The following is a 15,592-nucleotide window of genomic DNA, read 5'->3' on the forward strand; positions in this document are numbered from 1 at the left end:
AGTACACAATATTCTCTTAATATATGTTTTTTTTTTTTTTGAGGTGCACTACAAACAATGGGCGGCAGCGAACAAATCACTGGAAGAACGACTCCACACAACGCCCTGGCCAGTCTCCTCCGTAGTGTGGAATGGTTGTGAGATGAGTGGCGGTAATCTAGGGTGGAGAGGCCCTCCACCCTGGTGACAAGCCATCAGCCTAGGGAGACACCGCACGAGTACACTTGTAGTCAACGAACACCATACACACACACACACACACACACACACAGAGAGAGAGAGAGAGAGAGAGAGAGAGAGAGAGAGAGAGAGAGAGAGAGAGAGAGAGAGAGAGAGAGAGAGATAGCAATAGGTAAAATATCAATAGGAATTAAACAAACAAAAAAAAAGTACACTGGAAAACGAGAAAACTACTAACTGGTAAAAAAAAAAAAAGTATTTATACATGTCTGCCTCACTGCACCGCTGCTTGCCTCCCTCTATGGCTGTAGGAAAAAATATTTACACACACACACACACACACACACACACACACACACACACAATAATTATCCCCCAATAAAGTAGTACCATCAAAGTAACTAGGTATACTGCGTCCTGCCATAACCAAAGACCACACGCTTATCTGTCTATTTATTTATTTATAACATCGCTTCCCGGAGGCAGGCAAGCCCGTGCGGCGTGGCGGTGGTGGCGGTGGCGGTGGTCGCAGTGATGGGCGAGGCGCGTCACACCAAAGCTTGCCGGGTCCTCCTAAAGCCAAACCGGAATTCCACTGAAAATTCACCGACGTAATCCAGCAGGAGTTTGCCGCTCGAAGGACCCTTTACTGGAGCTGGGCTAAACATACACACACACACACACACACACACACTGTCACACACGTGACTACTCTACCACGGAACCAGGTGCCTGCCTCTCAACTCGTGGCGCTGCCACGTGTATAGCTTGAGGCATACTGGATACGTGACCTCTAGCAGGCTACCAAGCCGATAACGAGGGGTGGAGTTCCATCGAGCTTCAGTCTCCTCCAAGGGTCGCTACAGCTCTGAGGTCGCCTTGGCATACGCTGGGAGCCTCATATACACTCGAGAGCGGTGGTAAGAGTTACACCAGTGTTACACACCCACACACACACACATAAACACATTTATATTTATTTTCTATTATGTATATGTAAAGGTGTTTATTTTTGTAATTTGTATCTATATGCATTTACTAACTTGGCTTAAGTTGTTATTTACTGAACTAGTCTTTTAAGTTATTCAGTCCAGTTCAGATTGCCACTCCTTGTTACTTACTTTTACTTACTTAAATAATCTTCAATTTTGTATTGTTACTTAGTTTAAGGGTTAACTTTAAGATATTAAATAGCAGTTAAATTAAATAGCAGTTAAAATGTCTCCTTTTCTCTTTTCTTTTAACCCTTCCATTGTTAGTGTGAGCAACACCCCTTCGTGGTCCATCCCCTAGAGTTCAGTGTATGCTCACACGTAACAACACACACACACACACGCACATATACATACAAAACATCCTACAAAGACCAGTATTCTGTAAAACGCTTCGCCCTCAACACGAGCATTTCCCAAGACCACAGAGATAATTAACCGGGTTCTCAAGATTATTCCCTTTGTTAATAATGTAGAAATCTTGTTAATCTGTCACTGCAAACATAAAAACACCGCTAAAAAAACGTGTCACTTCAATCTGTCACTGGAAACATGAAAATAACCAAAAAAAAAAAAAAAAAAACCTGTCACTCCAACTAGAGCTTTTTGAAAGCAGTGGAGATGTAGCGCAGAAGTATTTCGGAATACGGTCCTGTCCTAACACGTTATGTCGGGGCAAACGCTGACATATGCCAGCCACTAACCACTCTCCTCCTTGCCTCCTTCAGGTCCCCTCTCGGTGGTGTTCGCGGTGGAGGGCGGCCGCGTGCTTCTTCCCTGCGACGTATCCCCACCCGTGCCCACTGACGCTACAATCCTCGTCCTCTTCTACCACGGCGCCACGGGGACGCCCATCTACAGGTGAGTAGTTCTACTTTCTCTTCTTTCTCTCCCCAGCAGGTGGTTCCAAGAGTGTCTTTACCATTTAGAGCCTCGATACATTCACCTTTTTCACTGTTTTTGTGAGTTTATTTTGTTCGTTTTCCCGGTTCAGCGTTGACGAGAAAAATAAGCTGCTGTCTTTCTGATTAGAGGAAAACAGCTTTAACATGCACTCGGCGCCCCCCCCCCTCTCTCTCTCTCTCTCTCTCTCTCTCTCTCTCTCTCTCTCTCTCTCTCTCTCTCTCTCTCTCTCTCTGGGATTAAGTAAAACGCGTACTGTTTCTCACCACCACCACCGCCATCATTATCACTACCACATCACCACCACTATCACCACCACCACCACTACCACCATCAGCACCACGCACACAACAATAACACGGAAAGAACACACGCTCTCATAACACCAGTCTGTCTGTCTTTCCGTCATTACCTGGACCATTTCTCCTTTACTATTGCTCCTCATTACTACCCTTCCGTATCATTGTTATTGCTTACGAGTCCCTTGATGTGTCGCCATTACACTAATTATTACTTCTATTGCTTCTCTATTATTGTCGTTTTTTATTAATCTCGTTGGATTTTGTTGTTCGTCATTATGAATGTTTTATTGTTTTATTGTTTCGCTTCCTTGTTTGAGGTCAGTACCGCTTCCTCACTAGCAATCAGTTCATTTTAATCCCAACTCGATTAAAATGTAGTTTGTAGTCTTTATTCATTTATTTACTTTTATTCTTACAAATCTGGACTGCAAGTTATTCTTGTTATTTGTATCTTTCATCTTAACATTACTAATATTTTTATGCAATTTTATAATTCTGCGACATATGACCTTCAGTTTTTAACCAATTCTCTTCAATTTGCTTCATTATCTCTTTTATATTCAGTTTTATTCCCTTTCCGTTCGTCTCTACTGGGTCATTTGCTCCTGTGCGTATGTCTGTCCGTCTGTCTGTCTGTCAGTTCCCTTCCCCCTCACCGCGAAAAACAACAACCTCGAGGAGAAACTCGTGCATTTTTTTCATACCTCCCCTCTCCGTCCCTTCCTCCCGCCATGTCACTCGTCAGTCAGGAATTCACATAACCTTCATTCATATTCCTCTTTCCCCACACACTGTATTCACGTCCTCGCACAGAAAACCGTGAAAAGTCGTAAAAACGCAAAACCGCAGGGAAAAATCCGAAGTAGCAGGTCTTTCTTCAGTTTTCTACTATTTTTCTACCTCGCCGAAGACTTTCTCTCGCCGCTAAGTGTCTCCCGCAGCGGTACTCGATCTTTCCAAGTTCTACTCCGACTTTCAAAACAATATGGTTCCAAAGATTCTCACACACACACACACACACACACACACACACACACACACACACACACACACAGGTAAGTTAGTAAATTAAAGGCAGCAAGTAAGGTCACGTCCTCCCTTTAGTAATGATGACTCGTTCCCCACAACAGGATCTTGCAATACGTAACTTTCTTCATTACCTTGCCATAACCTCTCTCTCTCTCTCTCTCTCTCTCTCTCTCTCTCTCTCTCTCTCTCTCTCTCTCTCTCTTTCTCCATTGCTTTTCTACGGACGTCTCAAAGTTTAGCCAAAGTTTTCATATCCAAACTTCTGTCGTTTCTCCACATCAATTATGTTTTCAGACTCAGCCAAAAGATCCTTGTCACTTCCTACCTGCAATTAACGTCCTTCTTCTTCTTCTCCTCCTCCTCCTCCTCCTCCCCCTACCTCGGTATGCCTCCTCCTCCCCCTACCTCTGTATGCTTCTTCATTTCACTTTCACCCTCTTCATTCCTGTCTTCGTCCTGTCCCTCACCTTTCCCTTAATTGTTCTGTACAAGAGCAGGCACGCACGCACACACACACACACACACAGACTCTCTCTCTCTCTCTCTCTCTCTCTCTCTCTCTCTCTCTCTCTCTCTCTCTCTCTCTCTCTCTCTCTCTGATGGGAAAAATTGCAGGCAAAAATAGGAACGCGTGAAAAATTCTTGACGCATTCGCTTTCCTATAGAATTCATAAAAAAAATATAAAAAATAAATAAATAAAGAAAAAATACTGTCTGTGTTTGTATTTCCTTTTGCTTTCATTTTTTGACCCGAAAATGGTAAATTTAATCGTTTTATATCGAAGTGAATGTCAGTTCCACATCTGCAGTTTTCAGTTTTTTTTCCCTTTCTTTCTGTCTCTCTCTACTCTTTTCGTATTTCTTTTAACATTTATGGCAACAATTAAAAACTACATAGATTGTGCAACCACTGGGGCAATGTTTGTTTTATTGTACGAGAGAGAGAGAGAGAGAGAGAGAGAGAGAGAGGAGAGAGAAAACATATTAAACAATGAAACGAAGAAAACAACACACACACACACACACACCACAAAAAACCCAATTCAGTGCGTGCAGTTTCCGTTCCGCTACATCCTGCTCTCAACGCACGAAATATAAATAAAAACAAAAATAGAAACATTTCGCCAGCATCCCTTGATGATAAAAGCGTGGGAAGCAATATTTAATCTTATCAACACTGCAGCCTTCCATTAATACCTCCACTAGCTAAGAACGCACCCGTGTTTTTTAATCTTATCTGCTCCCAATGGCTTCCTTTTTTAAGTGGCATCTCTTGTCAGGCGCCAAAGTCACGCCCTTGGTCTTATCGCTGAGTGGAGCTGCAGATAAGAAGGTGAAATGCTGGTGATTATTAAAAACGATGCTCTAGAGTCCTTAACAGATAAAATATAAGAACTCTATCGGTTTGTGTGATGTTATCTGTTTGTTACGTTACGTTACTGGACACACACACACACACACACACAGGATTATGCAGAGTTGAAGCTGGATAAAGTTAGATTAAAATGTGAAAGTGGTTTACAAATAGAGTGGGAGATGACTGGAATAGACTAAATAATAATCAGGCTGTTAGTCCATAGTTAATAGCATAGTGATGGTGGGATGGCATGTTTCATACAATGACTGCCACGTGAAGGCTTGATGGCTTTTTTGCAGCTTGCCTTACGTTGTAATGTTCTATATTTTTTTTTCATGTTCAAATCCCTTTTCCATGAATAGAAACAAACAAATAATGAACCTTTACAAAGCCAAGGTCATGATCGTCTCTCTCTCTCTCTCTCTCTCTCTCTCTAACGCGCGGAATTCCAATTAGTATGTTTGTTTTGGGGGAGGCAGCGGCGCCCCGTACACAGCATGCTGCTCCCCTTACCTAGCATACCTGCACTGGGTGAGGCGTGGGCGTGTAATCACAAGCCCGCCCTTTCCCATATTCTGAAACTCATTACCCTCTCACCACGACTATTTTCTAAGGCCACGGAGATGACTAGCCGTTTTCTCAAGGGTGTTTCTCTTGTTAAAAATGTAGAAATGTTAATTTTTCACTTTAACCATAAAACACACTATAAAACCCACGAAGCTTCAAGTTTTAGTAAAGCCTTTTGAATGTAGTGGAGATGCGGCGCAGTTGTGTTTCAGATCATGGTTCAGTGTAGTGTTACGGAGCGGCGCGGCGGGAGCAGGAATATTTACACTGAGAGAGGTGCAAAGGTCACCTGTGTGGATAGTGGAAATGTGTGGCCGTGAATATGATGTGTGATGGATGAATGGAAGGATGGATGTTTGGATGGTTGGGTACTGGGTTTAGAGAGATTTGTTGTGTGTGTGTGTGTGTGTGTGTGTGTGTTATAGATTGGACAGTAATGGTGAATTGACGGTGATAATGGTGATGATAGTGGCAGTGGCGGTGATAATGGTACTGGTGGTGATACAGTTTGTGGTTATGGTAGTAATGGTAGTAGTAGTAGTAGTAATACTACTAGTAGTAATAGTAGCAGTAACAGTAGCAGCAGTAACAACAACAGCAGAATAAGCGTTAGCAGTAATAATGATGAATCTATAATCATATACCGTACATTACCTGTTCTAAATGCAAACACCATCAACAATGTAACACTCCAACACACAACACACCTTACCTCTCACACCCTCTTAGAGCAAGCGTCAGGCAGCCAGGGAGTGACAAGGTATCTGGAAGCAAAACAGTGTGTCATGACTCGTTCACCAACAAACTATATAGGAAAAGCGTACAAAGGTATAATAAATTCGTATAGGGAAGTGAGGTGATGGCAGAAATCAGGGGGTGTGATACAATAAAGATATTATATTATGTGTAGTAACAGTCTTAGGAAGCAACACAACAACGAAAGCCTCCCGCGCTAAAGAGTATTAGCAGTGGATTGCGTAGTAGTAGTAGTAGTAGTAGTAGCAGCAGCAGTAGTTGACTGTTGTAGTAGTAGTAGCAGCAGTAGTTGATGTTGTTGTAGTAGTAGTAGTAGTAGTAGCAGCAGTAGTAGTAATAGTAAAGTAAGTAAATCACTTCAAATTATTAAAAAAAAAACGAGAGAGAGAGAGAGAGAGAGAGAGAGAGAGAGAGAGAGAGAGAGAGAGAGAGAGAGAGAGAGAGAGAGAGAGGAACCTTATCCACCGCACCCTATCATTTATCATCTTCACATGAAGGGAGCGAACACCGCCCTATGTCTTAATCGTCAGAGAGAGAGAGAGAGGAGAGAGAGAGAGAGAGAGAGACTTAAATATTTACTGCCTAAAATAACAAAATCTTTCAAGTCTTTGTCTTACACATACACACACACACACACACACACACCACACACACACACACTCTCACTCTCTCTCTCTCTCTCTCTCTCTCTCTCTCTCTCTCTCTCTCTCTCTCTTACAAACAGAGAAGCGTCGGATTTTGTTATTTATATTCATCACTTTTCTATTATTCTTTTCTATTTTCTTTTTCCCCTTCCGCTTTAAGTTTCTTGTTTGTCTCGAGCGAATTCACAAACTTTTCCTCCTTTTCTCACGCTTACTTAAAAAAAAAAAAAAAAAAAAACTCCTCTACTTTGTCTCTTTCTCCTCACCCTCGTATTGCTGTACTTTTCCCTCTATATCTCCTGGGCTTTCTGTTACTTCTCCCTCTCGTCTCTACGTTCTTTATCTCTATGGTTCTCTGCGTACGCGAGTTTCCTTTGTTCTTTCATGATATAGCTTTGTAGTGTTAAAAGAACAGTGAATTTATTACTACTACCACCACTATCACTACTGCTACTACTATTACTACTACTACTACTACTACTGCCTCCCTCGTCTATCATCTCTTCCCTCTCTTCTTACCCTCTCATGAATCACCACTCCTCTCCCTACCTCTTCTCCCTCCCTCTCTCTCTCTCTCTCCTCTCTCTCTCTCTCCTCTCTCTCTCTCTCTCTCTCTCTCTCTCCTCTCTCTCTTTGTAACACCCTTCCTTCCTACACTTTGTACCTTCACCCCTTCTGTCTTTCAATCCTCGCTCTTTTTATAAACTGGGGCTTGGGTGGAGGAGAGAAGCAAGATTAACCAGAGAGAGAGAGAGAGAGAGAGAGAGAGAGAGAGAGGGAGAGAGAGAGAGAGAGAGAGAGAGAGAGAGAGAGAGAGAGAGAGAGAGAGAGAGAGAAATATACTAAACAATGAAAAGAAATCACATCACACAACCAAACACACACACACACACACACACACACACACACACGACCCCTACTATTCACCTGGTACTGGGCGGATCCATCCATTCATCCCCTCATACACTCATCCATTACTATCTACCCATCCACCAACCCACCCAATCATCCATCCACCCACCTCCTCATACACTCATCCACTTACTATCTACCCATCCACCAACCCACCCAATCATCCATCCACCCACCTATCTACACAACCATTCACCCTCTCATCCACCTATCCACCCATTGACTAGCCCATCCACCCATGTACCCACACATACTACAACCCATTCATCCATCCATAATCCAATCATCCACTCACTCACCCTTTCCATCCACATATCAATCCATCCATCCATTCATCCACACGCCCATTGGACTTACCCATCCACTTATTCACTCATCTATCCATCCAGTCAAATATCCATCCACACACCAAATTATCCAATCACCCACTAATCCATCCACTTATCCATTCACACAAAAATTCATCCATCCACACACCAATTAATCCACCCATCTAGCTACCCTCCCTAATCCACCCTTTCATACATTCATCTCCTCATATATCCGTCCTTCGTCCACTAATCCACTTACAGAGAGAGAGAGAGAGAGAGAGAGAGAGAGAGAGAGAGAGAGAGAGAGAGAGAGAGAGAGAGAGAGAGAGAGAGAATGGATGATTGAGAACTGATGGAGTCGAAGAAACACTAAAAAGCAAACGAAGGTACAAACACACACACACACACACACACACACACAAAAAGGCCTCGTATATGTAAATAGCTATGGCAGCCATCACATTATGAAGTTATAAATATAATTACTTATATATTTTGATGATTAGCGCCTGAAATTTTGAAGGAGGGAGCCGCTACACCTGGGGATTAAGAGTTTGACTTGATGCAAGCAGTCAAGCCTAACTCCTGGTATTCCCACCTTCCACCCTCTCACTCACTCCTCCGTTTCTTCATCCACTCATTCACTTAATAAATTACTCAGCCATTCAAACACACACACACACACACACACACACACACACACACACACACACACACACATACACATACACAAACTTGGGAATACTCGGAAAACCCCTGGAAATTAAGGGAAATATTGACGATGAGACAAGGGGAGGGAGGAGGGAAGGTCTCGGTCTGAGTCCTGATGTTTTCATGGCCTGCGCTCTCAACGGAACTTCACCCTTTAATAGATTTAAGCCTTATTTCAGGCATTTTTGGGGCTTATACTATCTATTTTCGTAGTTAATTCTGGCTTTCCTTCACGTATGAGTCTCTTAATACCCGAAAGTTTAGCTAAATAATGATGTACATACAGGAGGGGGGGCAGGAAAATGTGCCTCTCGGCCCTTATGTATACGTACGTAAATTCATTTAAAAAATCACGGGAAGAAAGAAGACGCCTAGACTAGAATGTACTACATATTCTGACTTGCCATATACTTTAACTAATACCCAAAATATAAAAAGATTACCGAACTCGGTAATAATAACGAAAACTCCGAAAAACACTAACTTTTACGAACGGCGCCACAAAAAAAATATAATATCGAGAAAGAAAACACAGCCAGACTAGATTATATTTACATATTCTGAATACAAAAAAAAAATTTACTTTCCTGGTAAATAAAGAAAACACAAATTCCTCGTCGTATAAAGAAAATAATTTTTCAAATCCTGCAACGGATTTATTCTAAATTTGAAAATACGAGCTTCCTAGACTAGATTTTATTGGAAACTGTTACTTGGTATATGTTTCTTATATTTTTTAAAGTTTTAAATTAAATACCAAAACAATCCTAGGCGCTGATTAAGAAAATCCAAAATTGACAATGATGCTTTTTTTTTTTTTCAAGAAAGAAAAAAACACAGCTAGACTTGATTTTACTATAGATTATACTTTGTTATATTTTTCCAATAATAAATTAAATATCAAAACAATGGCAACTCCATTATTAAAAAAGATGGTGGGTTTGGTGTAAGTGAGATGGGTGGCTAAGTGGTTGGGTGGACGAGTATGAATGAGTAAGAAGGTTAGCGGAGGGTAGTGGGCAATAGATGGATGGCTGAATGGATTAGTGGTTAGTTGTGGTTGTGGATGGGTAGGTCAATGTGCTCTATTTTCTGTTTTTAATTAATTAAGTGATTATGAGAACAGAATGCACTGCTAAGTACAACTCACGAGGTGATAATGAAGATGGTATGTTGAGTGTCTCCTTCAACACATGTTTTTCTAAACTTTTTTTTCTCTTTTTTATTTGGTATGTTGTAATTAACTCATCACTGTCTCTCTCTCTCTCTCTCTCTCTCTCTCTCTCTCTCTCTCTCTCTCTCTCTCTCTCTCTCTCTCTCTCTCTCTCTCTCTCTCTCTCTCTCACACACACATACACACACAAAATATCACAGTTGGGTCCGTATGACCGCTATATGATCCTATTATTGTAGAGCCAAATACAAACCAAGCAAGTGTCCACACGAGCCACTCACAGCAAGTAACGCACCACCTAAGATACACTTGATTACAGCAGATTTAATGAGAAAAGACATAACAAAAAATAGACCCGGGCCGAGTGGTCGAAAGTACTCTTAAACTCACAAGGTCTTGCCACGGTAATTGGTTGAGAAGTGAGTGTGTCATTTCATCCTCACACGAACCACAACACAAGTAACAACAAAACCGAAAGCAACAAGCACCTCCTCCTCCTCCTCCTTCTCCTAGTATATTCAGTCAGTCTACCAATATATAATAACATAAGAAAATCAAGAAAATAAGGGAAGCTGCAAGAAGTTATCTAGTCTACACGTGACAGTCGCAGTATAAAACATGCCTTCCTATTGCCACTATCACTCCATCCATAAGTCTAATCTTTTTAAACTTCCTATTGAATATATACTGTATACCAATCTGCCAGCATGTGCATTTATCAGTTAATCAATCAATGTTTTAATGAAAGAGAGGGCCACAATAAAGAAGAAGAGAAGACGTACTGAAGGTGCCAGTGCTTTAAGGTGACAGATAAAAGAATATACAGAATTATGAGAAGTGTCTTAAATTCTTCCACCTGAAAGAGCTGACGTCACAGGCATCATAGGAATCTAATAAGTCATCTGTGCATATACCTATCAATCACTCTATCTATTTTCTCTTCTCCTCCACAGCATCGACGGGCGGAGTGGCCTGATCGAGGGCGGGGCGGCACTGGCAGGACAAGGACATGCTGGGGACTCGCGCCTACTTCGACATGTCCTCGGAGCCGCCCGGCCTGGTGCTGCCAGCCCGTCAACGCCTCAGACCACGCCGAGTACCGATGCCGCGTGGACTTCCGCTCCTCTCCCACCAGGAACGTAGCGCGTGCAGCTCGAGGTTATAGGTACGTGTGTGTGTGTGTGTGTGTGTGTGTGTGTGAAGGAGACAAGCCAAAGGAACAAACACACAGACATAAAAAAAAGGGAAAAATATTGTCCACTCAAATGCCCCTCTCAAAAAAATGAAACAAACTGAAATGAAAAAAAAAAAGATCAGATTAGCTACCGATGTGTCTTGATATCTCTCTTTTGAAATAGTTAAAGTCATAGGAAAGAAGAAAACAGAGCTAGAGAGACTACCAGAGTTTACCAGTGAAAGAGATGAAAGACTGAAGACAGTACTAATTTACTCTTGCATTATCAAGGTGGCCAGAAAAAGGAAATGTGCGTGTGTGTATATGAGTGTGTTTCCGTTGTTATTATTGCTAATTTGCTTTTGATGGGACTTGGAGTGCTAATATCCTATTTTCCCCCCATCTTTTACAATTCCAAGTGGCAGAGGGAAGGGAGGAAATGAGACTAGGGAGGAAAATAGACAGGGAAACAAGATGAGGGAGAGACGGGGAAAGAGTGGGAAGTGAGAGGGGAAAAAGGAAAGCAGGCTGGAAGAGGAGAGGGGAAAGAGAGATGATTTAGGAATAAGAGGGGAGACATAAGTGTGTGTGTGTGTGTGTGTGTGTGTGTGTGTGTGTGTGTGTGTGTGCAAGTATGCCTTATGAGTCATCACCATCCTTATTTCTGTCAGTTCATCACGTGTCCCTGCCCCACTAGCACCTCTCACCCTCCCTGACCCTCCCCTCATTACCACCTCCTACCACCTCCCGTTACTGTGAGCACAGGATTGATGGCACAGGCTCCTCATATGCACCTGGGGACCTCTGCACCACCCCCAGCCAGCCCCTACCCCTCTCTCCCCTTCACTAAACTGCTCCTCCCCTCACCCAACGAACACATGGGAGAGAAGACACGATGAAAGAGGCGTAAGGGGGAAAAAGAGAGGAGGTTTATGCACGTAAATAGATAGAATGAGAGAGTGTAGGAGAGGAGGGGCATGTAAGGAAAAGTGGGTGGTTTGATAGAGGATTTGGAAGAAGAATAAGTGAAAATAGGTAGATGAATACTGAAAAAAAGATTGAAATAGGTGAAGGAGGAAATGGAGGAAGGAATGATGAAAAAAAACTAGAGAGAAAGAAATTTTTATTATGGTGTTGTGAGGATAGGGAAGCAGGTAAGTGAAAGTAAGAAGATTATTAAAGAAAATGAATAAAAGGAAAGGAGAAACAGAGAAATGGTAAAAAAAAAAAAAAAAAAAAAAAAACGGGTAACAAAGAAAATGAACTGTGGTTCTGTGTTAGAGTAGTGGGAATGTGGTGTGTTTGTTTGTTGGTGTTGCGGCGTAGCGGTGTTCCCCTCGTCCCTCAGGTGCAGGAAGGTGCGCGGTTACTCCTCAGGTAGTTTAATTAAGTAGCTCACAGGTGATTAATTTCGATGGTTTTTGATGTGTGGGCGTTTTTTTACTCATTAGCTGACGACGAGGGAAGGTGATGAAGGCAGCTGCACCTCTCTCTCTCTCTCTCTCTCTCTCTCTCTCTCTCTCTCTCTCTCTCTGTGTGTGTGTGTGTGTGTGTGTGTGTGTGTGTGTGTGTGTTTGTCATTACTTTCAACACTCAAGAACATAGAAAATGTAATAGCCATCAGGAATAAATAAATGAATAAATAAATAAATAAATAAATAAACAAATGAATAGATAAATAATGCCACTTGAAAACTATACAGAGTATCTAACTATTCCACACCCTATCCACATTCACTCCACTCCACTCCACATCCCTTCCAGCTCAAACCGACTGCTTGTATTCATATATAATCCTTTGTAAACCTATCTAGTACCCACTATTCCACGCCCTACCCACTCCAAGCCCATTCCACTCCACCACTCCTACCCTAACCCACTCTACACCCACTCGACTCCACATCCCTCCCACTCAAACCCCTCAACATACAAAATACTCATCCATTTTATACGTTACCCCAGTCTAAACCCACCCCACTCCAGACGACACCCTTCTCCACTCCACACTCCGTCACAGGTAGGCTTGGATGATAACTGAGCCTCCCTTTGAGCTTTAGTAAACCCCTGTACCATGAATATCTCTGCTATTCATAAGCATTGTTTTTCATTCTTGCAGCTGAGTCAAAGGCCAAGGTTAATGAGGGCAGTGCACAGGTGACACAGAGAGAGAATGGAAGGAATAAATAAATGACTACCAAAAAAAATGATAAAGACAGAATGGGGAGATTAAATAAAAAAGTGAATAATAAATAGAATGACAAAGCAATAATGGAAAGAAGTAAAAGAATAATGGAAAGAAGGACAAAGAGAGAATAGAAGGACTGAAAGGTTGAATAATAACAAAAAGAACAGTAAAGTAATGAAAATACAAATAGAAAAAATAGAATAACAAAAGAGAATAGGACTGAAATAGATAAAAGGATGAATAGAAGGACTAAAAAATAGAATGATAAAAAAACACAACACAGAATAAAAAAATAATAATAAAAAACAATGAGAAAGAGAAAAATAGAACTGAAAGATAGAATGATAACAAAGAGAATAAAAAAAAGCGGTAATGAAAACACGCATATTACTTTTTCCTTTTTTTCTTTTTACCTACGAATCATTTGGTGAATCAATACGATACTGAATGATAACAGAGAATAAAAAAAGAATCATATAAATGTAACAATTTCATATATATACACATATATATTTTTCCCCCGTGATTAAAACTTTTCAAAAAACTCCCGACTCACGTAAAATTCAAATTAATTTTCTATTATATATAAAAAGAGACAGAAAGCACGTACTGTATAAATATTCTGTTAAATTCACAGATATTGAAGAAAACCGTGCAGTAATGATGATAAATAATAAAAGAGTGAAATTGTAAAGAAGAGAATAAAATACCATGGCCAGTATGATGAAGCGCCTTGCTCTCTCACCACATCGCGTCATCAAAGGTCACAGAAATGATTAGCCGGATTCTCAATAGTGCGTTTCCTGTTAATAATGTAGAAATCTTGTTGATCTGTCACTAGAACCGTAGAAAAAAAAAAAAAATACCCTTAAAATCCATGTAACTTCACCTCGAGAGAATATAATAATAATAATAATAATAATAATAATAATATCACAAAATTGCTAACTTTCATCCTCTTTCTTTCTTCAACTCATTCCCTCATTTCTCCTCTTTATTATAAACTACTACAGAGAGAGAGAGAGAGAGAGAGAGAGAGAGAGAGAGAGAGAGAGAGAGAGAGAGAGAGAGAGAGAGAGAGAGAGAGAGAGAGAGAGAGAGAGAGAGAGAGAGAGTAGGTTATTTATACAATATATGAAGCTGCAAGAAGCCATCAGGTCTCCACGTGGCAGTCCCTGTGTGAAACATGCGTGCCTAGTCTTTATTTTAAATCTCCCTAATGACTCAGCACTAACGACCTGATTACTGAGTCCATTCTATTCATCTCCCACTCTCCTATCCTGGTTGCTGATCCTGCTGTTTGTCCTCCTTTGTATTCCTTTGTGTTTATCCCACGCCTGGCACATTACTCACCTGCCGTATCTCCTCCGCAGTGCCGCCCAAGAAGATCCGCATCCTGAACGAGGAGGGCCTGGAGGTGAGCGGCGTGATCGGCCCCTATCCACTCGGCGCCTCCCTCACTCTCATCTGCCAGGTGGACACAGGTCAGTCGGGGAGGGAAGGAAGGAGGGAGGGTGTGTGAGTGAGTGAGTCTGTTAAGGAACTGAATGCGTAAGTGAAGGACTGTAAGTGATTGAGTGAGGAGTGAGGGAGAGTGTGTGTTTATATGGATGGGTGAGTCAGTCTGTCAAATAGTGTTGTGGTGATGGAATGATAAGTGAAGGGGTATAAATGATTGAATGAGTCAGTCAGTCAGTAAATTTGTGAGGGAGTTTGATTGAGATTGAGCAGTTGTGTTTAAATATATGTGACTGAGTGACTGACAATAAACAAATGTCCATGGAACTATATTATAACTATCTTTTCTCTGTTTTATTTTTTTCTTGAGGAAGCGGCAAATTAACACTTTTTTTTTTTTTTTTGTTTTTCCCATTCCTATATTCTTAGTTCACAGTAAAAATATAATCAGTTAACTACAAAAATAAGTATAGTATCCTGTATCTCGCACAGGCAAGCAAATCTCTTTAAGCAAATTCATTCATTATACACCACTAAGATTACGAATTGCAAGAGCGACTCCAATCACAGACTGAATCTATTAAACATCAAACTCAGCCGCGGAGAGAAGACTGGTAGCCATGACTTAACCAAAATCTGCACAGTGCCACCGACACATGAGACACGTGAGAAAATGTACACTGTAGAAGAATATTTGCACTCATTAATGCTGTTTATCTTGTACGAACATCACTTTTACCGAATTTCGACTGTTAACTCTAATTACTACGGTCAGATTAATGTGATAACTGTTTGCATGGACACAGAAAAATAAAGAAGGGAAGGGAGACATTATTTTTCTGTGTTCTCTTGTCCACTAAGCTGTTTAAAAGATTAGTATACAAAAGATGCGTCTGGAAAGTTGTAAGTGATCATGGGAAAAATAATTCAGAACTCA

At 41.3% G+C, this 15,592-nt stretch overlaps 1 protein-coding gene across 1 annotated transcript in view; it reads left to right on the top strand.

Annotated features, from left to right (window-relative positions):
* The first annotated feature begins 714 nt into the window (after positions 1-714).
* The window catches only part of LOC135105955 (uncharacterized), a 52,730-nt gene continuing 37,852 nt past the window's right edge, over positions 715-15,592 (top strand). The window contains 7 exon segments of the mRNA XM_064014694.1: positions 715-791; positions 1,474-1,493; positions 1,901-2,033; positions 6,060-6,090; positions 10,792-10,983; positions 10,985-11,003; positions 14,571-14,681. Coding sequence (XP_063870764.1) covers positions 715-791; positions 1,474-1,493; positions 1,901-2,033; positions 6,060-6,090; positions 10,792-10,983; positions 10,985-11,003; positions 14,571-14,681 — 583 coding nt within the window.

Source organism: Scylla paramamosain, chromosome 1 (assembly GCF_035594125.1).
Source record: "Scylla paramamosain isolate STU-SP2022 chromosome 1, ASM3559412v1, whole genome shotgun sequence".
Classification (NCBI taxonomy): domain Eukaryota; kingdom Metazoa; phylum Arthropoda; class Malacostraca; order Decapoda; family Portunidae; genus Scylla; species Scylla paramamosain.